Raw genomic sequence first — 21,093 nt, 5'->3', positions numbered from 1 at the left:
ATTGCATACCTAGAAGCGATGGAGTAGACTCCGGAGAGCGGAGTCGTTATCATGAACAGGGATCGTGGGTATTGTTACAAATAGTGAATATTGCAACATCTTCCGCAAGCTAGTATAATCGTAAACTAAAGACGAAACTTCTTCTTACATTCTGTTAGTTCAACTGCCTGCCATACTTCAGAGCCTCTTCAACAAAAGTTGTTCGATAAGAAATTACACACACGATTTTTCTATCTTGTATCTCTGAGTATCGTTGCAAATATGAGCTGGTTCGGCCTCAGCAAACCATCCGCCGCAGCGGAACCCGACGAGCCAAAGGCCGTCCGAGCTCTGCCCGCGATATGGTACCGCTCTCCAGCCATGTACGAGCTAGAGAGGCGAGCAATCTTCTCTAAGCGGTGGATGCTCGTCTCTCACAAGGCGCGCTTCGTCGAGGCAGGCGACTTTGTGCAGGTCACCGAGGCGGGCTTCAATTTCTTCCTCGTCAAGGACCGCAAGGGCGAGATCAGGGGCCACCATAACATTTGCCGGCACCGCGCGTACCCCCTGGTGGAGAAAGACAGCGGACATATGAGCGTGCTTGCTTGCAATTATCACGGTATGTCACATGTAGCAAATAATCATCTATCAGGTCGTCTTATGCTAACGTGAGTAAATACAGCATGGTCGTATGGTTTCGACGGGAAGCTGGCCAAGGCGCCCAAGTACCAGGAGCTGCCGTCGTTCGACAAGAGCAAGAACAGTCTGTTCAAAGTTCACGTACACGTGGATCAGCTCGGCTTCGTCTGGGTGAATCTCGACGGCGCAGAGAAGCCATCGGTGCCGTGGGAGGAGTTCTTCGCCGAGGTTGACACGCAGCCACGGTTGGAGGGGTTCAACCTGGATAATTACCACTTTGATCACACGTGGGAAATGCTCGGTGATTATAACTGGAAGACTCTTGCGGACAATTACAATGAGGTGCGTTTGATATATCCTCCTTTAAGCTGCGTAGAGCTGTGGTTTTCCCTAAATCTCGAGGCTGACCGTGACAATCAAACTCAGTGCTATCATTGCCAGACTGGTCACCCTGCTGTGGCTGCTACCACTGACTTGACGAGATACTGGGTCGAGACTCAGGGAAACTGGATCCAGCACTGGAACGTTGACAAAGAGACTGTTCCTGGTCTGGGGATTCACAGCTGCTATCTCTACCCAAACGCATCTATGACCGTGACGTGAGTATCCTCCCATCTCTACTTACAAGCACCACGGCTTAACAGTCTTGTCCGTATAGACCAGACTTCATGTACATCCAACGCTGCGTGCCCGTCTCATCAACCCAATCCAAAATGGAATATGAAGTCTACCGCCACAACACAGCCACCGACGAAGCCTTCAACTTCATCTCGGACTTCTTCAAGCAGGTCCTTCGCGAAGACAAGGATCTCTGCAACGGTGCACAAAAGAACTTGAATGCGGGCGTCTTCATGAACGGAGAGCTGCACCCGCGCGTGGAAAAGGGGCCGCTCTTCTTCCAGGAGATTACGCGCAACCTGGTGATGCGGCACAAGGAGCGAGAAGACAAGGAGGGCGGCGAAATTTGGCCGGCGACGCCGAAGCACGATGTTTCTGATAAGACGGGGGAGGATGTGTCGTTTTGTCGGAGTCTTGATTGTGGGGCTGGGCAGGGGCAGATTGAGGGGTTGGCTTGGTGAGTCTGGTGATAATGGATGGTGACAGTAGAGGCCGAATTGTAGACTAGCGTTTCGTTTGCTGTTGAGTACTTTATGAGTTTGTTCAAAGCCTTGATTATGGGTTCGCAAGGATACAAATTGATTAGCGACTTTTCTGATGTGTTGATTAATCCCGATTCTTCTCGATCCGTGGTGATAACTTGATGCTGGGCAGGTATCTCGTTTCTTACCTGTAGGTAGCCTTCGGTGGTAGTGCTGGAACCGTGTGCAAGTGTAATGGGCTATGGCTTCAGCAAATCGGCGTCCAAGGGTCTTCTGACTCAGTAGACATGAGAGCTTTAGAGAGTGAAAATGAGTCGGTCCATCTAGTAGTATCAACATGGATGGAAATGAAGTCATTGTTGCTGTACGCCTTTTTGTCATGATAATGTGCTAATTCTCAAGGTTCAACCAATCGTCAATCGCTCTGCCATAATCATTCGCTTCAATAAACCGATTCGACTGATCCCCAAACGGCCCCACGCCCTCAAAGAAAATATCCTCAAACGAAGGTCCCATATCCCCCAACCCCTGTCCGACGAGATGCGACGACGCCGGGGCCTGTTCCGCAATCGACACAGGCGCAATATCGTCATTGGGAGCATACACGCCCACGTCGTTGGGCACGGCCTTGTGACCCGAGATGCCGGCTGAGCCGACGAGGTCGAACTCTGCGGCGCCCGTCTCGGTGGACAACTCCCGGGCATCGGAGCGGAGGGTGGCGCCAAACATGGACTGGTCCCAGCCTGCGTCGGGGCGGCAGGCGCGGTCGTAGATGAGGAGATCCCAGAGGAGTTGGGTGTTTATGGAAAAGGAGCGGTTTTGGGAGGTGTTGTCGCCACGGTCGGGGGGCGATTTCATCACGACGCTGTCTTGGAGGCGTCGGAGGTTGCTTGCCTTAATGATGGTTAGTCTTTCGTTATGAAGAGGCAATCAAGAACGGGGGGACTCATCGTACCATGTTGGCGACGCTTGGCCAGACGGCTCCTGTTTTCCGTAGAAAGTTCATACACTTTTCGAAGCCTGATTTTGCTCTGCTCCTGAGTACCTGGTCATGAACGAAACTGTGCTGTAGATGGATCGTCGCCACGATGACGACACAATGCGCCATGACTGGGTCTATGACCGCCAGCGACTTCTTCTCGATGACATCCAAGAAGAAGATAATCCAGCCAGCCGTCCGATTCATACTCTCAAAAGACTGCTGGATGAAATGGACGGGTATGGTGTGTCGGAAATGCCGCAGGCGCATGGACAGCAGGAAAGGGTGATTCAAGAGACACGGGATAGTCTCGTGAACGAACTGGCTGAAGAGGAAGGGAATCCAGTACTGCCGCTGCGCCTGTAGAGACTCAGGACTCTGCTGGTCGATGCGATTCGTTGCGAAGCGGAACCTCTGCGGCGCCCGGCAGTCAATATCGTGGTGACTCTGCAGGACCATGGAATAGTCGGAGCGAGAGTCCCAGGGCGGGGGCGCGTCGGGGCTGACTTTGGAGGAGGCGTAGACGCGGACCATTCTCCAGACGACGCAAAAGTCGGAGGCGACGGTGGAGATGTTCTTGTCTGGGTTGTCGTCAAGGTTGTACTCTGGGATGCCGCAGTATGCTGTGAGACCGAGGACGTGAGAGCCGCCGTTGGTGGAGGAGGAGCCCGGAAGGGCTCCCATGAGTCGCGGGGCTGGCATTATGCAGCCCTGTAGATGCTGGAGGACGATGATTGTTCTCAGGCAGTAATTTCTCTCTTGAGCGTTGTTGGGGTTGTTCGTTGGTGGGATGCTGTGTGCGAGGTGGCTTGCGGTGGTGATGCTGAGTCCAGACTGCATAATGTTCCCGCCTACGAGAGGATGTCAGCTGAGGGACGATGAAGGGAGAGTTCATTATCGGAACACGTACTAGCGAAATCAAACATGCTCAGGAGACATAGCGACTGCAGCGTTGACAGCTCGACGCGCCCTTCCGTGACCCTCTCCATGACCATGCGGCGGGCCGATCTTGCGAGGTCGTCCACCTGCTGTTTGATCTGGTTTGTGAGGGACCCTGGCGGACATCGTAGGACCAGGGCTTGGAGCGATAGTATCAGCTCCGGATCTCGCGAGGCGAGAGAATGCAGAAAGGTCTCCTCAGCGAAGAGGGTGATGGGCTGGGCGTGGAACCATAAGAGGTAGCGACGCCCTGTGTCCATCAACTGCGCCTCGGCGGCGCTTGATGGGCTTCTGGATTGTCAAGTGTGAGCAGACGTCTGGAACGAGGGAGACAATGAATCGAAAGGTCGAAATTAGACACACCTAGGACTCCAAGCTGGTGGACCCGAATCTGGTTTCGGGCCTGCTTCTTCTGCAGATACGCTTAGTCTTGGCGAGAGCACATGACGAGAGGCTACGGATGGCTGGGTAGGATGTGAGACGGGGCTACCTTATGTTAGGGTGCGTGAATACATTTGCTGCTGTATGGACAACGTTGACGAACCTCAAATGTTGGATCAAGCGGTCCATCTTGTCCTCTAGGCTATTGAGTCGGGTTTCCTAACCACGTGGACCTCGAATCAGCACTGCCGCATACTCAAGTCAAACCTAAACTTGGAAGACGAACCATCTCTCTGTTGTGCTTCGTGAGTTGCGAATCTGGCACTTCGCCGCCCGGGGCATTGTAAACGCATTGTTGTCCTAGTCGTTCACAATATGAGCATGTCGGACGCTCGCCTGGGCACTTTGACTTCTTGCGACTATCATCGTTGTTAGACTCTTATTGAATGGCAAGAACTACGGATCCTCCGTACCGACATGGCTCGCAGGCCTGACGTGCTCGTTTGGCATATCGAGCATCGTCCATCACCACAAAGGAGACGTCGTGAAGCCCCAGAGGGTAGAGGCTGGCGTTGCTGCGATAAGGTGGGTTCCTGAAGGGGAGGGTTCGGGCTCCGCAGTGAAGGATGATCCAAGACGCGTCAGTAAGATGTATTATTCCCGTACGTAGGAATGAATGAGTCGTCAAGATGTATGAGGCTACTATCGGAAGGCATGTTCCATTAGGGGAAATTCAGTCGCTATGGTAGTTGAACCCAGCCTAGTCTATGCTCTGTCTGTAATCCGGGGTCCTCGGGCTGGACTCGGACTTGAAGATAGCTCGTTAATACTTGGGCGATAAGTGGTTAAGGATTCAACCCCCCGTCTTATCGGCATGATATGGACTCGCATGGGTTTGAACCATGGATGAATGGGTGGCAGATGGGAGATGGCAGAGACTGGTATGTCCCCGCACATTTGCTTTGCAGGGAAATTGATAAACAGGCGGCCCGGGTGACACATCCCGGTCGTGGGGAAGACCCACCGCAGATAAGACTCCTCTTTGACTTTCTCCTCCTTCTCCAACTCAAGTTCGTGGACCTTCCCGTCAAGATCCGATCACGAGGTCTATTCTTACTGGTTGAAGGTTCATCTCTTCAGCTCTGCATTTCTTCAAGACACTGCCTTAAGTATTATACACCCTACTTCGAATAAGAACATCCATTTGACCTTGCTAAATGTGAACATTGCCCTCGACAACCCATGGAAACTACAGATAACTCCCTCGAAGCTAGGAAGATGAGGTTCACTATAGACGTTTCTGAAATTCCACACATTGTGGCGTTTCGAACTTGAGAATCCACAAGACACACATAGTAAGAGGCCCACGTGAAAGTTACCAACCGGGCCGTTCCGATCGATATGCCTTCCCCCGTCTGAGACCTATATCTTGGATCATGAATATCTGGGTCTACTCTATGAGTTGACAGCAACTTGAATAGACTTGAGAAGCCTCTCCAATTGGAACTGCAGAAATGTCTCGATATACTTGACACAACATGCATGCATCATACTTGGACACCAAGGAGACCCCAAGGCATTCCCCTCAACACCGCCAGAGTTCATCTGATGTACACGTGCCCTCGACCGTTTCTTCTGCAGCTGTCGCGTGTGCAAGACTAAAGGGATGACATCACACCAACTGGATGGATCCTACATTACCTACTTAATCACGAATAGTCTACCTACCGTTAAGCTGTCAAATGTTGGCTACCACCATCCCATCGGCCCCTCGCGTGTGGCAGATGCGGCCCTCCGGCAGACGGAGGCTACGCCAGGGGGTGCCCCGCCATCTCAGTAAGCCATTAGCCAATCACGACACACTAAAAGGGGCAGACGCACGACGGAGGCGGTCACCCCGCAGTCCCGAGATCGGCGCCCCTCCAAAAGTTTGAACTCTGCCCAAGCAAATCACGAAATATGACTCCTGACCCAATTTCCCCTCCACGATCAATCTTCTATTGAATTGTATTGAAACCAGCTTTACGGAGGCCATTACGTGAGATCCATAGTGGATATTGGTTTTCGTTAGCATCGAACCACATCGAATTGTTAAATCCAATTGACTTAAGAGTCACCCCGCCATCCACCCCTCCGCGAGTCCCGAACATCAACAGACTCAACGGTCCGCGAACCTACGATCCTCGGTTTCAACCACACACGATACTCACAATGGCTGCCTTCCCACCCCCTCCAGTTAACACCATTGACTGGTCCAATGTTGGCTTCAAGATCCGCGAAGGTGAGAGCTTCCTCCGAATGCTGCCACTCCTTCAACCCCTCCTCTCTTGCAACGCTCGTCTTCGTCAAAGAACCACGGACTAACGTCGTCAACTACAGTCAACGGCCACATCGAGTCCACCTACTCCGTCACGACCGGAAAATGGACCCCCCTCAAGTTCGTCGCCGACCCCTTCATGCGCATTCACGGCATGGCACCCGCCCTCAACTACGGCCAACAAGCATACGAAGGCCTCAAGGCCTTCCGCGCCCCGGGTGACAAGCAAATCAACATCTTCCGCGCCGACAAGAATGCAAAACGCCTCCAGCACTCCGCCGACGTCGCCTCCATGCCCCGCGTCCCTGAAGACCTCTTCGTCGCCGCCGTGAAAGCCGCCGTCTCCCTCAACGCCGGCTACGTCCCACCTCACGAGACCGGCGCCGCCATGTACATCCGCCCCCAGCTCTACGGCTCCTCCGCCCAGCTGGGCCTCAGCCCGCCCGAGGAGTACGTTTTCGCCGTGTTTGTCATCCCCACGGGCGTCTACCATGGCAGCCACCCTGTCAACGCGCTGATTCTCGACGACTTTGACCGCGCTGCGCCGAACGGTACCGGACACGCCAAGGTGGGCGGAAACTACGCGCCCGTGCTGCGCTTCAGCGACCGCGCGAGGAGCGAGGGATACGGGATCACGCTGCATCTCGACAGTGTCAAGCACGAGGAGATTGACGAGTTTAGCACAAGTGGTTTCATTGGTGCCAAGAAGGAGGGCGACAAGATTACTCTCGTCGTGCCGGATTCCAAGTGCGTTATTGACAGTGTGACGAGCGCCAGTATCCAGGATATTGGCCGTAGCTTCGGCTGGGCGGTCGAGAAGCGAGTGGTATGTCTTGAGCATCTATACCTTTCTTCGGACAATTCAGGGAATTATGCTAATCAAGAACGCACAAACAGATCAAGTACAGCGAACTCCCCACCTTCACCGAGGTCATGGCAGCCGGCACGGCAGCAGCCCTGGTGCCCATCCGTTCCATCACGCGGCGCGTCGACGCCTCCTCCCCTCAGTCTCTCGCCGGCAGCTCGCAGGAGCGCGTCAGCAGCGCCAAGGCGGGCGAAGAGACGGTGACGTTCATTCCCGAGAGCCAGGAAGAGGCGGGCGACATCTGCTTGAAGCTGCTGTCGACGCTGCAGGCTATTCAGCTCGGCAAGCTCAAGGACGAGTTTGGCTGGAACTTTGTCGTCAGCGAGGCGGACGGCACGGCGGTTGTGGGCGAGGCAAAGACGAATGGGTCTGCGCAGACTGTTGATCAGATGGATTAGGGTGTTCCGTTCTAGGGAACAGGATATTGGAACGCTCAGTCATGTTTGTGATACGACATTGTCGTCGCCTGGACTTGTCTAGACTGGCATAGTTTCTGTGGCGTACATTTGTCTCGGGAAGGGCTTGGTTGGAGTGGAGTAAATCAGTTAAAAGCACAAAAAGCGACAAAATGAAATAGAGTATTGATTGGAACCAGGTGTACGGACTGCCGGACCGGTCGTGGAAATGATACGCATCATGTCACGCTTGTTTGGCTTGAGCGGTGTACCATGGTGTCGGCGCGATGCAAGGCGGGCTACTTAGAACCTGACGGGCTACTCTATTAGTGAGTCCCGAAGAAAGATTGAGTTTTGGGTTGACAGATGCGACAGGTTGTGGTTCAAGCAAGATGTCGCGAGTCCCATGTAACATCGGACATTGCCCTAGCTAGGTCACGGAGAGAAGAGAGATCAACGCAGAGATACCTAGGTGTCTTCATCCTCGATGGACCATGGCATCACGGGTGTCACAGACCAATGTTCACCCTGGCTTGATTCCAACAATCTGGGACGGTCAGGCATGCGATGCAATCTCACCAGCATCGCCAGAGTCCGTGCCAGGCGCGACACGCGTGCGTAAATTGGATCAATCTGTCACTTGTCATCAACATGGGCAAGTCAGCTCTGTTGATCGTCTATTGACCAGTCTACTAATGGGATGGGAAGGCAAAAGAAACCTGGAAAAGGTGATGGGCACGGCAGCTGTATCGAGTATCCCGTGTGGCTATGCAAACAACTAGCCGTCTACACATAAACAGACCAGAGACTCCAGAGAGTGGGAGGAGAGACGAAAAAGTCTTGGCGAACCAAAGTGAGCAATGTCTTGGCGGTCCAATGGGACCATGTTTGCCCAAAAATTCCCTCACGCCAAAAAGTTTGACGGAGAGACTCAAAGATGAGGCTTTTTTGTTGTTAGATGAGATTGTCATGACCAAAGTCGCCTTTTCTTAGGGCGGATAGCCGACCTCTTGGAAATTGTTAAGGAAATGGATGCGGTGCGCTTGGCGGGCGCTAGCAGAAGCTTAGCAGCTCTAAACAAACCAAACACGGCCTGGTGGGTCCAGATACCCGTTCGCGCCTCCGTAGGTACTCCGTACATGTGGTCCACTTTATTCTCGAGAGGGTCCACTTGTTTTGCACGTCCCCGCAGAAACCCTCCGGGGATGGCAGGGGTAGCTACGGGCGTGTCGCTTGCATCCTTCACCTCCCGCCTCCCACCTCCCTCTTCTTTGTCTGCATTCAATTATTACTATGGATACATACGGAGTACCTACTACTATGTTAGAACCTAGCATCTTAGCTCGGGCTGCCTCCCGACGCCCTTCTTCCCTCCAACTTGTCTTGCCCCGTCTCTCTTCTCTCACTCCAGCCTCCCGAGGTCTGTCATTCTACCCATCACCGCCTAGTCATGCTCTACAGTGTGCACAGCCCGGACCATCTACCTAGGTACGGCAAAGACCGGCATCCGGCGCAAACCTGCCAGAGTTGGACTATGGACATGGTGAGGCATTATGTTGCTGCTTCAAAGTTGAAGAGCAGAGCCCGGCCACAGTCTGACAGATCCCATCCCTCTTTGGGTATTCCCTTTCCTGGATGCCCCCCATCCATCCACGGACCACATCGTCAACATCAATTTCCCCTACGCCCGCAATTTGGCTCTAGTTGTTTGGAGGGAAGAAGTAAAGGGCCAAGGATTCATCCCCTTGGTGACTGGTCTCACAGACTCGCTGTAGTCAGGGCTTGGCAGCATATTGGATCACTGGCACGTGCAGCGACATCAGGTCAGACTGGCAGAGAAAACCAACAACTCAGACAGACCTAGCTTCACGAGAGGGTGTAGACGTCGAGAGCTGAAAACGCGCTAGAGACGTTTAGCAAGAGACAACATGGCCAGCGGCATCCCACCTTCAACAAGCTTTGCTAGAGAGAGGAACTGAGACGCCGTCATCATTCTTGCGAGTGTGGCCCGTTTTCTGCCATAGAAAGCCAAAAGTTTCGAGCCTCATCCTTTGGCCGCCCAAGCTGCCGAAGCCGCCTCGATGGCATTGTACAAATGGACACCACCAACTCAACTATGGTTACGGGCCCCGCGAATACCGCATTCTTACTTTAGTCTCAAAGGAGTCAAAGACTCTGGGTACTGCGTGCCCTCCCACCATCTCTTTACTGGAAGAGAGCCGCCTTTACCCCTACCTTTACGCAAGCTACCCCTGCCAACGGGCCCCTCCACTCGGTCTCCCTCCTCGCACGCAGTCTCGCGGAAAAAACATTCATCATCACCACTTTATGGATACAGCCTACCTACAGCATGTCGGCACACACATAGCAGCGGGCGCTCGTTCCCTCACCTGCATCGTCCGGCCTTCCTCCCACCCGGCACACCTTGCCGCACTTTGCCTGAAGTACACGACACGAGCCCATCCAACCCCAGAGCCGAAGGAAGAGCACCTAGTATAGTCATAGCCGCTCCGCTTCCGAAGGCCAACCACGATTATCTAGAAAGCTTGTGACAGTCTTGTTTCTGTCATCAAACTCTTTCTCATAAGCACCCGAAGGAGGAGGGACATCCCCGTCTGTTCACAGATAAGCCCGTGCATATGTGCAGATGGGAAACCTGCACGCCACATGCCACATGGGATCTCACAAGTAGGCCCCGAGGTGGGCAACGTCAAGAAGGGTGGGAAGGGGGACAAGTGGGCTGGAATCTGCAATGCCACCCCCGGGGATGGCCGTCGTTGTCGACCGCCCAGTCGTTCCTTGATGCTAATATGGGCCCGGTAGCTTTTGCTCTCCGGGGCTAATTGACAAAAAGTAGAGGCCGCGTCGGTACTAGGGCCGCTTCATCAAGGATGCATCGAAATTCCCGTTACACTAGCCGGGCTAGCCTTGACCGCCATGCTGGCCTGGCTCTCTGTAACTCTCTTCGAGGGTCCCCGAGATGGGCAAGATGAACCAAGATCCCTCATGGCACCCCCACTCTCTCCCCTTCCTTCAACCAACTTTGCCGTCTTTGTCTTTTACCTTTTGAGACAAAGATTTCAATCCTGAGATTAGGGTAGGGCAACCCAAAAACATCGAGACCCTGTCATTCCAAATTCCCGGGGCTTAAAGAAGTCGAGTCCCGCCCTCTCAGCCTTCAGCCAGGAGATCTTACCGTGTATTGGTTCTTGTGACGTCCCCCTTTTACCACTTTGCTAGATATCCTCTGCCTCAAGGATCCTGCTATTTTGTTAGGTCTCATCTCCCACTCGCTGTGCTTTACGCCGGCGCATTCTCTTTCCCTCTCCTTTTCCCATTCTCAACCTTTCCACCCCTTCAAATAGAATACCAGCCTGGCATGGACGCCCAAGGCACCCCAACGACCCCGAGCGCTCCTAGAATCACAATCGAAGACAAGCTCGAGAAGCACAAGTCCGGTTCGACCATCGACGAGTGGTCTACGTTTCCGCGCCCCGGTCCTGATGGAGGCTCCAGCTCCGGCATCGCCGGCGGCATCTACTCGAGCCGCGACCTGAACCGCGTTGCTTCGAACCGCCTCTCGCGCGCTATTACGAGGGAATCGAAAGCCGAGGCTGATGATGGTGGCGATGATTGGCGTCGTGATGATGGGAGGAAGAAGCAGGTTTTCACTGGCACGACCTTGATGTGGTATGTTGTTTGGCCGTGATGCGCTCCATCTGTCAGGTTTGAGGAAATTCATGTGCTGACGGAGTTTGAAAGGCTTGCGTATCAATCTATTGGTGTCATCTACGGCGATATTGGAACGAGGTAAGTTTTGATCAGAAAACGTGTACAGAAGCTTTGTTCTTTTGCTGACAACGGCCTAGTCCTCTCTACGTATACTCGTCCACCTTCACGGATCTTCCCACCAAGAACGATCTCACCCAGGTTCTCTCTCTCATCATCTGGTCCCTCACTCTCATGGTTACAGTCAAATATGTCCTCATCGTCTTACACGCCGATAACGAGGGCGAGGGTGGTACCTTTTCGTGCTACTCCCTCTTGACCCGATTTGTAAGTCGAATCAACCTCCAAGACTTCACACTCCCCTTTCACGTACGTATTGTAACACCAGAAAGGCCAACATCACAAACTTTGATCCCCGCGAAGAAGCGACAGTGCGCATCGAACGCCACAACACTCAAGACGTCCGCCCCGTCACCCGCGGCATCCGTTCCGCCATTGAAAAGAGCAAGTTCACACGAGGCTTCCTCAAGACCATCGGCGTCCTCGCCGTCTCCATGGTCATCGCCGATGGTATCCTCACTCCCGCGCAGTCCGTTCTCGGCGCCATCCAGGGTCTCTCCGTCGTCAAACCCGATATCAGCACCTCCACCATCGTCGGCACGACCTGCGGTATCCTCGTCTTGCTCTTCCTGATCCAACCCCTCGGCACCACCAAGCTCGCCACCACCTTTGCGCCTATCGTCATCATCTGGCTCGGCTTCAACGGTGCGTTTGGCATCTACAACCTCGTGAAATACGACTACACCGTCCTCAAGGCTTTCAGCCCCTACTACGCGATCCACTTCTTTATGGAAAAGAAGACGGAGGGATGGAGGATGCTCGGCGGCGTTCTCCTCTGCTTCACCGGTGTCGAAGCCCTCTTCGCCGACCTCGGTGCCTTCAGCATGCGCGCCGTGCAGATGAGCTGGCTGCTCTGGACATACCCCTGCCTGATCCTCGCCTACAGCGGACAGGCCGCCCACCTCGCCCTCATGCCGGAGAAGTACACCAACCCCTTCTTCAACACCGTGCCCCCCGGCATGCTCTACCCGAGCTTGATCCTAGCCGTGCTCGCCGCCATCGTCGCCTCGCAAGCCATCATCACGGCAACCTTCCAGCTCTCCAGCCAAATTATGAAGCTCTCCTACTGCCCTCAGATGAAGGTCGTCCACACCTCCTCCACCTTCCACGGCCAGGTCTACGTGCCCCTCCTCAACTGGCTCCTCATGCTCGGCACCATCCTCGTCACGGCAGTCTACAACAACACGACCAGTTTGGGCCACGCTTACGGCGTCTGCGTCATCTTCGTCACCTTCTTCGACACCCTCATGGTCACCCTCGTTGCCATCCTCGTCTGGCGCCTGCCAGTCTGGCTCATCGCCCTCCCGGCCCTCATGTTCGCCACCCTCGATGGCCTCTACCTCTCCTCGGCGCTCAACAAGGTCCCCGACGGCGCCTGGTTCACGCTGCTCATCTCGGCTCTCATGGCAGGCATGTTCCTCCTCTGGCGCTTCGGTAAGGAGAACCAGTGGCGCGCCGAGGCCGAGGACCGATTCCAGCCCAGCACGCTCGTCACCAAGAACAAGGAGGGTATGCTTGCGCTCACGCAGCGTTGGGGCGGCGATGTGCTTTCACCCGTCAGCGGCTTCGGTATCTTCTTCGACAAGACGGGCATGCAGACGCCTAGTGTTTTCACGCACTTTGCCTCCAAGCTCGGTGCCCTTCCCGATGTGGCGGTATTCTTCCATCTTCACCCCGTCGAGGTCCCCACCGTTCCTGGTTCAGAGCGCTACCACATCTCACGGTTCGCAAATCTGGCGGGGTGCTATCGCCTCGTCGTGCGCCACGGCTTCATGGATGAAGTTGTCAGTCCCGATCTCGGCGCGTTGATTTATGAGCAGGTGCGTAAGTTTGTCGTGCGGCAGGCGGCCAGCAAGGCGGCCACCGCATGCGGAGAGACGACGACGGACGCCTCGTGGGAGGACACGGAGGGCCCCGTGGAGTTGCGAGACGAGAAAGTTGCGGCGGAGCTGGCAAAGCTGGATCGTGCTTACTCGCAAAAGGTGTTATATATCGTCGGTAAGGGTCAGATGCACATCCGGACGGGGACGAGTATTCTCCGTCGCTTCACCTTGGGTACGTTCTTGTGGATTCGGGATAATACCCGAGCCAAGATTGCGAACCTGAGGTTGGCGATGGATAGGGTTGTTGAGGTTGGGTTTGTCAAGGAGATTTAAGAGTTATACATACACACAAGAACATAATGATGTTATGTCGAGGGGTTTTGGGTGGTTGGGATTAGATGGCGGTGCTGTGCTGGAATATGTTGGTTTCGTAGTTTAATTCGAACTGAACCTTTCCCCCGAACACCACAATTGCAGCTGTGGCTGATCTCATACATCATTCTTCTTCGCAGTCTCAGCGGTCATTCGGAAATTGTGCGTCGGCAGGTACTTATCCTAACCATATAGATCATTCAGAGGTAGGCTTCTGTTCTGTGAGCTTATGTGGTCTTGCTAGCTGCGGATACTGTACTTGAGACATCGCCTTGAGGACAGATGGCGTCCCTTCATGAGAACAATATCCACTATCTAAAATTCAACTTAGTCCATCCTTTCGTTGGATCCAGTATCTAATCCCATGGGGAATTCGAGTATGTGGATAATGAATTAAGCTATGGCGAGCCCACTGAGCATGTTATCTTCATGTTAACAATGGGATTAGTATCAAGTGACTAGAGCATAAAATGTCATTCAGGGTATGAAGATCTGATGTGAACTATTGTGCACTGCTTTGCCCTTCGCATTATTGACCGCAGTCTTCCGTAAAACGTGTCTTCCGAAACGCTGTGCGTGTTTGCATGTGGTCAGCTTTACGTAGGTAGAGAGGTCATCATCTCACGAACGTCTACGTCTTTCCTGCATGTCTACATGTGGCAATCCAGCACACATAGATCCACGTGAAAAATGAGGTAGCTTGTACCTGTCGCAGAATCTTACTCCGCCTCCAATTCACATTCGCTGTCCCCCTAGACGGCAACGTCATGCAGTTCAAGTGGTAAATGAGAATTGGAGTGCGATTATACAACCACAGACCTAGAAGGGGAAATGCGGTATGAAGTGTATACGTAGGCTCTTATAACCTCGCGCCTCAATGAAAGATATGTTTATTTGAGCAAAATTCTCTGGGAAGCTGAATATGTCGACAAATGAGAAATTTGATTTTGAGGTCGAAGCTATGAAAATACTAATTCTGGACAATCTGAATATTTCTGGACGATCCTATTCCTGGACAGTCTTATTCCTGGACAATCCTATTCCTGGACATCCCTTTTTCTGGGCAACCTGAGGTGGCGTCTCCTTCTTCATCGTGATCAGGTGGGTAAGCTTCTGCTTGTTCAAGATGTCCCAGTAGTGGTTCCTGAACCCTTCGGCTTGGAGAAGCTCCTTGCGCTCAGTGGTACGCAACCTCTCGATGCGACGATTCTCCTCCTGCGCAGCAAGGAGAAGTCTATCCTTTTCAATGCCCTTATCCAAAGCCGCTTGCTTCTCGTCCTCTGTGTCGAGAACTTCCTTCTTCAACCTTGCGATGTTGGATTTTGCTTCCTCATCCGCGTTTGTCAGCTCCTGAACCTTGTCTTGCAGGGCCTTCGCGTCAGATACAAGCTTCTCATTCGCCTGAGTAAGCGCCTTCTTGTCTGTGGTGAGTGCTTCGTTGCGCTTCCGAAGAACATCGAGTTCAGACTGGAGAAGGAAGATCTTGGCCTCCAACTTTTGGATCTCCTCGGTAAGCCCTTGAATACGAGCCTTTGCCTTATCGTAGGAGGCCTCGGCCTGGTCCAGCTGTCTCTTGAGTTGGATTCTCGCATCCCGCAGCTCCTCCATCACTCGGTGGTCATCCTCATCATGCTTGTCTCCATCCCTAATCTTCTTACGAAGCTTAGCAATCTCCTTTTCGAGGTCGTGAACTGTCACTTGTTCCTTCTGGAGCAGTTTCTTGAGGAGAGCAGCCTCTTCCTGCTGTTCTCTCTCTCTCTGGAGCAGGATATCTCTGCTCCTCAAGAGCTCGCGGACCTGGGTCTCGGCGGCCGTGAGCTGGTGATCGCGGGCGTGGAGGTCGGTATCGAGGGCAGCGAAGCGCTATTGGCTATTAGTATACCATGTGCGAGGATCAATTGAATTGACGTCTCGGGAACATACCTGCTCAGCATACTTCGCAAGGTAGCCAGCTTGGTCGATGAAAGCCTGGGCGTGAGTCAAGGTGTCAACCAGTCCTTTGGGGAATGGCATCGGCGCCTGAATGCGAGACAACGATGGTTGGGCCTGAGGAAGTCGGAGCTCGACCTCAGCCTTGTTAGGGGCGGACTCAGGGGGGCTGAAGTCGCTGTTTTAGATGGTCAGCTATATCCACATCAAGGCACAATAGTTTACTAACTGAGAGTGACGATCCAGGTGGACAGCAAGAGCGAAATCACCAATCTCTTGGCTGACATTGCTCTCGATGCCACTTCCCTTCATGTGGACAGCAAGTCTCTCGGTGCTCTGCTGCCAGGTGCAGGTCACATGATAGAAGGAGTTGTACTCGAACTTGACAGTCTTGTCGGGGCTAGAAAGGATAGACTGCTTGGCGACGTGGACGTTGGGGTTCTTTGGCTTTCCTTCACCATTCTTGGTCCACTGCCAGACAGCCAAAACAGGCTTATCCTTGCCGAAGCCCTCGGGAACGATGAAGGTAGCCATCTCGTTGGTAGCATAGTTGGGCCAGTTGATCTTGCCGGTCCAGATGCGAAGCGAGCCGGAGGGGGTCTGAGACTCGGACTTCCAGATACGGTTGAAAGTCATGGTGCTCTTTTCCTTATTGGGGTTCGACATGGTGACCTTGAGCTCGCCATAGACCTTCTGGGTGGTGATCTCCCAGGAGTAGTAGTGCGAGTTCTTGAGCGTGAAGACATCGTCGCCGCTGGCCGTCTTGGAGACCTTGTCGACGACGAGGTTGAGGAACCAGTTGGCCTTCTGTGCGCCGCGAGCGTCCTTGGTCCACTGCGAGAAGAGGTAGGCAGGGTCACCGGCGCGGGCGGGACCGTTGGGCAGGGTGATGACAAAGGTCTCGTCCTGGCCGTACGGCTTCCAGTCGAGCTTTCCGAGATAGACGTACATGACGGTGGATTTGACTAGCGGAGCAGGAGTAGGACTCGGAGAGGAAGAGAGAGAGGGATTGTTGTTATCCTTTGGAGGATTTCTGGGTTGAGGCAGTGGGGATGGTGGAGAGGGAGGTAAATATCTTCTGAATGGGATGAGAGGAAGTGAGAGGATTCGTAGGATGAGACTGAACATCTTATAGTTTGTGATGTGAAAGAGGAAAGCCTTGAGAGTTGTTCTTTTTCCTGCAATTTATGCGAGTTTTCCAAAGCCTAGAACACAATGCGAGATGGCTTCTACCGTCAGCGTCTCTCTTCTTGGAGTTTGTTGTCGCAATTGCTACTACGCACGCTTTCGTTCGATGGCTGCTGTAGCTGAACAAGGTCCCAGTGGCTACCTGAAAGCTGAAGCGAGCGAGACAGAGCTGATGAAGTGTCAATTCCTGATGTTCTGTTGGGCAGAAACCGAGATGTTGCAATCTGGGACCTGGCCACCTTCATGGGCATTGGAAGAAGCGCATTCGAATCTCGGATGGAGGAGCCCGCTTCTGGATGATATTTTGAGGCTTGCCTAGCACCGGCTGATAGCTGTGCCCTGCAAACGTTGGGAATGGGCAAGTCTGTTGCGAATGAGACATTCGGGAGCTCGGAGGGGCACTGCGATTGGCCCAATACCGCAGATCTCTAGAGCTTCATGAGAAGCTCTCCTGGCCTTTGTTGACAGTCTGTTTGGTGCTGCATATGCGTCCTTACTGAACATGACTGCTCCAAAGCCTAGGTAGGACAAGATCCTGATGCAGTGAAGGATTCAGATTCTAATCGCTCATCATACTTTTTCAATAGTATCTACGAGAACCGAACCTTTAGAAGGGCTTCAGCGAAGAGCTGAGAACAAATTGATATGTGCTGTTTGAAGATCTCTCGACGGTAGGCATGTGCCAACGATAGCTGCAACCCGCCCATTCCCGCCCGTTATTGATCGATGCCGCTTTCGGATCATATTCTAAGACACAACAAAAGCGAGAGTTCCTAGAACTTTCAGCTTGGCGTCCAGATCAAGTGCGGGGGAGCTGGCCAAGAACTTCACCGACTGACATACGCAAGCCACAGAACGAAAAGCAAAAGCATCTCGTTCGAGTCTCTCGGTGAAGCTGAGGCCATGAATGGCCTGGACCCCTTATACGAGTAACATCAAGGTGATTGATCATGTACCAGTAAGGGACGGCACGCGGCGGCTGAAGCCACTAGCACAGTAGGGAATTTCTGAACACTGCAGTTTGGATGCTTGGCCGAGACAAAGGTCTCGGCTGGGCAGTGACCCTGGATGAATGCGACGAGACAGACCCTAGATCTCAAACATCCGCCCCCAAGGGACTGCTCAGGGAAGATTCATCACAATGCGGGAGTTGTTACTTGAGTAGATGGCAAGGCGAAGACGAAAATACTGGGATCGAGAATTCCTCCTTTAATTCATCTAATCATATCGGCCACTGTCAATATTCACTGGTTATATCACATACCCACTGAATATCGGAAGACCCCAATGCATTTTATCGGTCATCTGACGTTTCTCGCCACGTCTGTAGATCTTCAACCTTGATCAGCGAGCCTCAATTCCCAGTGACGACCGCATGCTTCCCTCTGTAGTCAAGCTAACAGGCTTCTCCGTCGGCATTGTTTGGAGCACCTCTCTTTCGAGATTGATTGCATCCGAGACTCGCGGGGTGCTGCGTAATCAGTCATATCGGGCTCTGTGGCAACATCGTCAACGAGAGCTACGTTGCATCTAAGCTAACAGAAAGCTGGCGTTGCACAAACTTCGTCGGCCATCTGTCTTCGCAATTTGATGCCTCGAAGTCTCATGCCAATGTTCTGATTTCTGACGCCTCAATAGCGTCGATGTGATGTAAAATCGTGGGCTGAGATTGTCGTCGAGCAGTGTCGATCATACTACATGTAGCATTGACCGAGACACCGAGGCGCGCCCTTGAACGAGCCTTCATGGTCCACACAAATAGGTCATGCACACTCGTGACTCGACGTCATCAGGTTCGCCGTGTCAATCGATGCTCACAACATCACCGGTACTGGTGGCTGATGATGAGGTGTTCGGCGTTCTCGGCCGAGCGCTCTTCCGGACCTCGGAGGTCCCCTAGTGAGCAGCACGGCGGTGCGAGACGTCGCCGAGAAAGATCGACTAAAGTACCGAGTCCCAATGAATGGAAATAAATGAGGCAGTCGAGTCCCCATCGCATGATTTGGAACGTAGTATCATGGTCGGTGACCAAGCTACAATGTGATCAGATTCAGCATCTACAGGAGGTCCCAATGTCAGCAATGATTATATCAAAGTCGAAAGAGGTATTCTTACAGTTCCCAGATGCCATCGACTTTAGTGGCGCTTGGAAGGATGTCCACTAGCTCATCATCCGACTCGGACGGTGATTCTGGAGTGCATCCGTAAAGGTTGACTTTGATAGCAACGTCGCGAATAGAGACCACACGAGTAGAGGGATCCAGGCCCTGGAACTCAACCACGCGAAGGGAGTGGAACATATCACTTGGAATCTCCTTGTGGACTGATGATATGGTCAGCGTTGCAGCTTGAGAGAAATGATGAGAAACTCACAAACTGGCTCCTTCAAGAGGTCAGCCTCAAGTGAGATGACAGTGTCATCCTTGAGTTTGGGTGCGCTCCATTCTCTTTCAAGCTTGGAGAGAAGCTGGGTCAGGTTAGACGATGGACAATGAGATCAATGAGATTCATATCAGAAAACAGAACATACTAGTTGGCATCCCTTGTCTGTGTGCGCAAGCTGTTCTTGTCGTAAGCAATTGTCCGACGAATTTTGGGGGAAAAGCTCGTGAAAATGAGCATTGCGGGCAAAACGTACACCTTTGTCATCCTTGAAACGGGCCTCAACATACGCGATGCCCTTTTTGGGCTTGGAGATGAAGATGTAGTCGTCAGTCCGACCAAAGGTCAATTGCGTCTCGCTCATCTTGAGTGTATCGAGCATGTCCCTGTTTCTCAATGGTTTTCGGAGATCGGTGTCGATGTCGGCGGGCAGTTTGCGGAGGAGAGAGGGGCATGGAGGGGTTCGCGAGATGGGGCAGAAAAGATTGGAAATTGCCGAAATTTTCGTGGTCGATTGGCGAATCCGGGAGGAGTGGAACGACCGGGGAAGTGGTTTCCCTCTCTTTTTTTTTTTTCTACTTCCTTCCTTTTTTTCTCGATGTACTTTGTACCGGTTGTGGGCCGACAAAAGCCGTGGAGGCAGGTGCATCCAATGCAGGTCGGTTTGCAGGAAGGTGCAGTCCAATTGGATAGGGAGGCAAGGGCTGATCCCAATTCCACAGCGTCGGGAAGGAGCGACTCGGGAGGGATGCGGTGCAGCGGTACAGCGGTGGGCTGGAAGTCTGGAGTCTGGACGGGAATGGACGGGACTGGACTGGGGAAAAGGGAGGGCGGGAAATGGCTAAATGGAGGGGAAGGAGCGGGAAGGCGAGCGCTAATAACCACGGCGGCAGGGACCGGTCATCTTAAGGATCCTTGGGAACGTCTCCAAATGTCGCCGGACGCAGTTTGTCACTCGAGTTTTGGTACGGATGCCCGCTTACAGACCCAAATACAGGGAACCTCGAGACTGAGACTTTGACATGAGAGAAAAGCGGCACTAGGAGAGCCAATCCAGGCCCGTCGATAACAAAGGCAATGGCCACCGCTCCCCTTCCCTCGATGAAGTTTGCTGAAGTTTCGGTTATCGAAAAGAACGGCGGCCGGCCAGAACAAGAACAAGCAAATAATGAGATGGTTCTTCGACCGTCTTTGCATCAGAGCCACCCACACTGCACTCGTCCCCGGCCGGGCCGCATCTTGGCACTCGAGTGGCCCTGCAGACTGTTTCGCCCGAGTCTCAATTGTAGCAAGACGTTTTATTCCCTTTGCTGCCTGTTCTTCGCTCTTCTCATGCCGCTACTTACAACTTCAACACCATTCCCACGGAATATCATCCACAGCATTCGTAGGTACATGCGCCAAATCCAGACTTGTTCTCTGCAGAAGCCATATCTGGCCATGCACAGATGGGCGCATCAGTTGTCATCGTCTGCGTCCTTGGGCGTCATGCCTCTCTGAACTCTGTACTGCAAACGGTGTTACTCAAGACGCCCAGTAGACGCTAAGTCTCTGCAGCCACTGGCGCCCAATGATTTTGCTCTTTGTTGCCGACTGCAGATGACCAGGCTGCCACCCAAAGAGTCGAAGAAGAGGTACAACACCGCGATGCACCGTCTTCCCAGCAATCACCTTGGATGCACGATGTACGATGCACGAAGCTGGAACATGGTTCCAATGTCTGTGATGGGCACACTGCAAACATTACGTGTCAGTGCGCGGCTTGCCCAGATGGCACTTTCACTCAGGTATGCATTGAAACCTCTGGAATTTTGAGGCGGAATTTCCCATCCATCTCAACTTTTGGTCGTCCGAGCACTTGGTAATTGCTGCCAAATACCTTACTCTGCCAGTGGAACATAGGGTCACAGCATGGGATATTCCGCAACCGCCTCCCCCGCCAAACGGCTTCTTCGT

The 21,093-nt window shown here is 53.1% G+C and overlaps 6 protein-coding genes across 6 annotated transcripts; 3 read left to right on the top strand and 3 right to left on the bottom strand.

Moving 5' to 3' along the window:
- Positions 1–66: 66 nt before the first annotated feature.
- On the top strand, positions 67–1,923 carry BDZ83DRAFT_609916 (iron-sulfur cluster-binding protein). Its single transcript, XM_060507564.1, has 4 exons — positions 67–598; positions 662–960; positions 1,045–1,217; positions 1,277–1,923. The coding sequence occupies exons 1-4, from the start codon at positions 262–264 to the stop codon at positions 1,695–1,697; spliced, it is 1,230 nt and encodes a 409-aa protein (XP_060368385.1). The 5' UTR covers positions 67–261; the 3' UTR covers positions 1,698–1,923.
- Positions 1,924–1,945: 22 nt separating this feature from the next.
- On the bottom strand, positions 1,946–4,950 carry BDZ83DRAFT_609914 (uncharacterized protein). Its single transcript, XM_060507563.1, has 7 exons — positions 4,491–4,950; positions 4,304–4,436; positions 4,181–4,236; positions 4,000–4,122; positions 3,608–3,927; positions 2,674–3,548; positions 1,946–2,612 (listed from the first exon to the last, which is right to left on the bottom strand). Exons 1-7 carry the CDS (start codon positions 4,541–4,543, stop codon positions 2,109–2,111), a joined length of 2,064 nt encoding a protein of 687 aa, XP_060368384.1. The 5' UTR covers positions 4,544–4,950; the 3' UTR covers positions 1,946–2,108.
- A 1,278-nt stretch (positions 4,951–6,228) lies between these two features.
- BDZ83DRAFT_570916 (branched-chain amino acid aminotransferase) lies at positions 6,229–7,597 on the top strand (the record flags this gene model as incomplete). Its single annotated transcript, XM_060504353.1, has 3 exons — positions 6,229–6,298; positions 6,397–7,160; positions 7,232–7,597. 3 exons carry the CDS (start codon positions 6,229–6,231, stop codon positions 7,595–7,597), a joined length of 1,200 nt encoding a protein of 399 aa, XP_060368383.1.
- A 3,376-nt stretch (positions 7,598–10,973) lies between these two features.
- BDZ83DRAFT_570809 (potassium uptake protein) lies at positions 10,974–13,599 on the top strand (the record flags this gene model as incomplete). The annotated part of the gene is made up of 4 exons (XM_060504341.1): positions 10,974–11,284; positions 11,357–11,404; positions 11,464–11,650; positions 11,716–13,599. 4 exons carry the CDS (start codon positions 10,974–10,976, stop codon positions 13,597–13,599), a joined length of 2,430 nt encoding a protein of 809 aa, XP_060368382.1.
- Positions 13,600–14,643: 1,044 nt separating this feature from the next.
- On the bottom strand, positions 14,644–16,695 carry BDZ83DRAFT_648886 (uncharacterized protein; the record flags this gene model as incomplete). The annotated part of the gene is made up of 3 exons (XM_060510230.1): positions 14,644–15,501; positions 15,562–15,736; positions 15,797–16,695. 3 exons carry the CDS (start codon positions 16,693–16,695, stop codon positions 14,644–14,646), a joined length of 1,932 nt encoding a protein of 643 aa, XP_060368381.1.
- Positions 16,696–18,766: 2,071 nt separating this feature from the next.
- On the bottom strand, positions 18,767–19,914 carry BDZ83DRAFT_140656 (uncharacterized protein). Its single transcript, XM_060501279.1, has 4 exons — positions 19,286–19,914; positions 19,129–19,222; positions 18,871–19,078; positions 18,767–18,812 (listed from the first exon to the last, which is right to left on the bottom strand). The coding sequence occupies exons 1-4, from the start codon at positions 19,784–19,786 to the stop codon at positions 18,806–18,808; spliced, it is 810 nt and encodes a 269-aa protein (XP_060368380.1). The 5' UTR covers positions 19,787–19,914; the 3' UTR covers positions 18,767–18,805.
- Between the last annotated feature and the right edge of the window lie 1,179 nt (positions 19,915–21,093).

This window comes from Colletotrichum acutatum, assembly GCF_030867785.1.
Source record: "Colletotrichum acutatum strain CBS 112980 chromosome Unknown BDZ83scaffold_18, whole genome shotgun sequence".
Classification (NCBI taxonomy): Eukaryota; Fungi; Ascomycota; class Sordariomycetes; order Glomerellales; family Glomerellaceae; genus Colletotrichum; species Colletotrichum acutatum.
The sequence above is the reverse complement of the archived record's forward strand: the minus strand, read 5'-3'. Positions and strand labels throughout refer to the sequence as shown.

What these genes read in the sequence shown, in the direction of transcription:
- BDZ83DRAFT_609916 (XM_060507564.1), top strand. Translation starts at nt 262, where the DNA reads ATGAGCTGGTTCGGCCTCAGCAAACCATCCGCCGCAGCGGAACCCGAC. An exon ending in TTGCGGACAATTACAATGAG is followed by an intron (nt 961 to 1,044) that starts GTGCGTTTGATA and finishes AATCAAACTCAG; the next exon opens with TGCTATCATTGCCAGACTGG. An exon ending in AACGCATCTATGACCGTGAC is followed by an intron (nt 1,218 to 1,276) that starts GTGAGTATCCTC and finishes TTGTCCGTATAG; the next exon opens with ACCAGACTTCATGTACATCC.
- BDZ83DRAFT_609914 (XM_060507563.1), bottom strand. Translation starts at nt 4,543, where the DNA reads ATGGACGATGCTCGATATGCCAAACGAGCACGTCAGGCCTGCGAGCCA. An exon ending in CGCTTGATCCAACATTTGAG is followed by an intron (nt 4,123 to 4,180) that starts GTTCGTCAACGT and finishes AACATAAGGTAG; the next exon opens with CCCCGTCTCACATCCTACCC. An exon ending in GGCCAAGCGTCGCCAACATG is followed by an intron (nt 2,613 to 2,673) that starts GTACGATGAGTC and finishes ACCATCATTAAG; the next exon opens with GCAAGCAACCTCCGACGCCT.
- BDZ83DRAFT_140656 (XM_060501279.1), bottom strand. Translation starts at nt 19,786, where the DNA reads ATGCACCTGCCTCCACGGCTTTTGTCGGCCCACAACCGGTACAAAGTA. An exon ending in CAGACAAGGGATGCCAACTA is followed by an intron (nt 19,223 to 19,285) that starts GTATGTTCTGTT and finishes AACCTGACCCAG; the next exon opens with CTTCTCTCCAAGCTTGAAAG. An exon ending in CCTCTTGAAGGAGCCAGTTT is followed by an intron (nt 19,079 to 19,128) that starts GTGAGTTTCTCA and finishes CCATATCATCAG; the next exon opens with TCCACAAGGAGATTCCAAGT.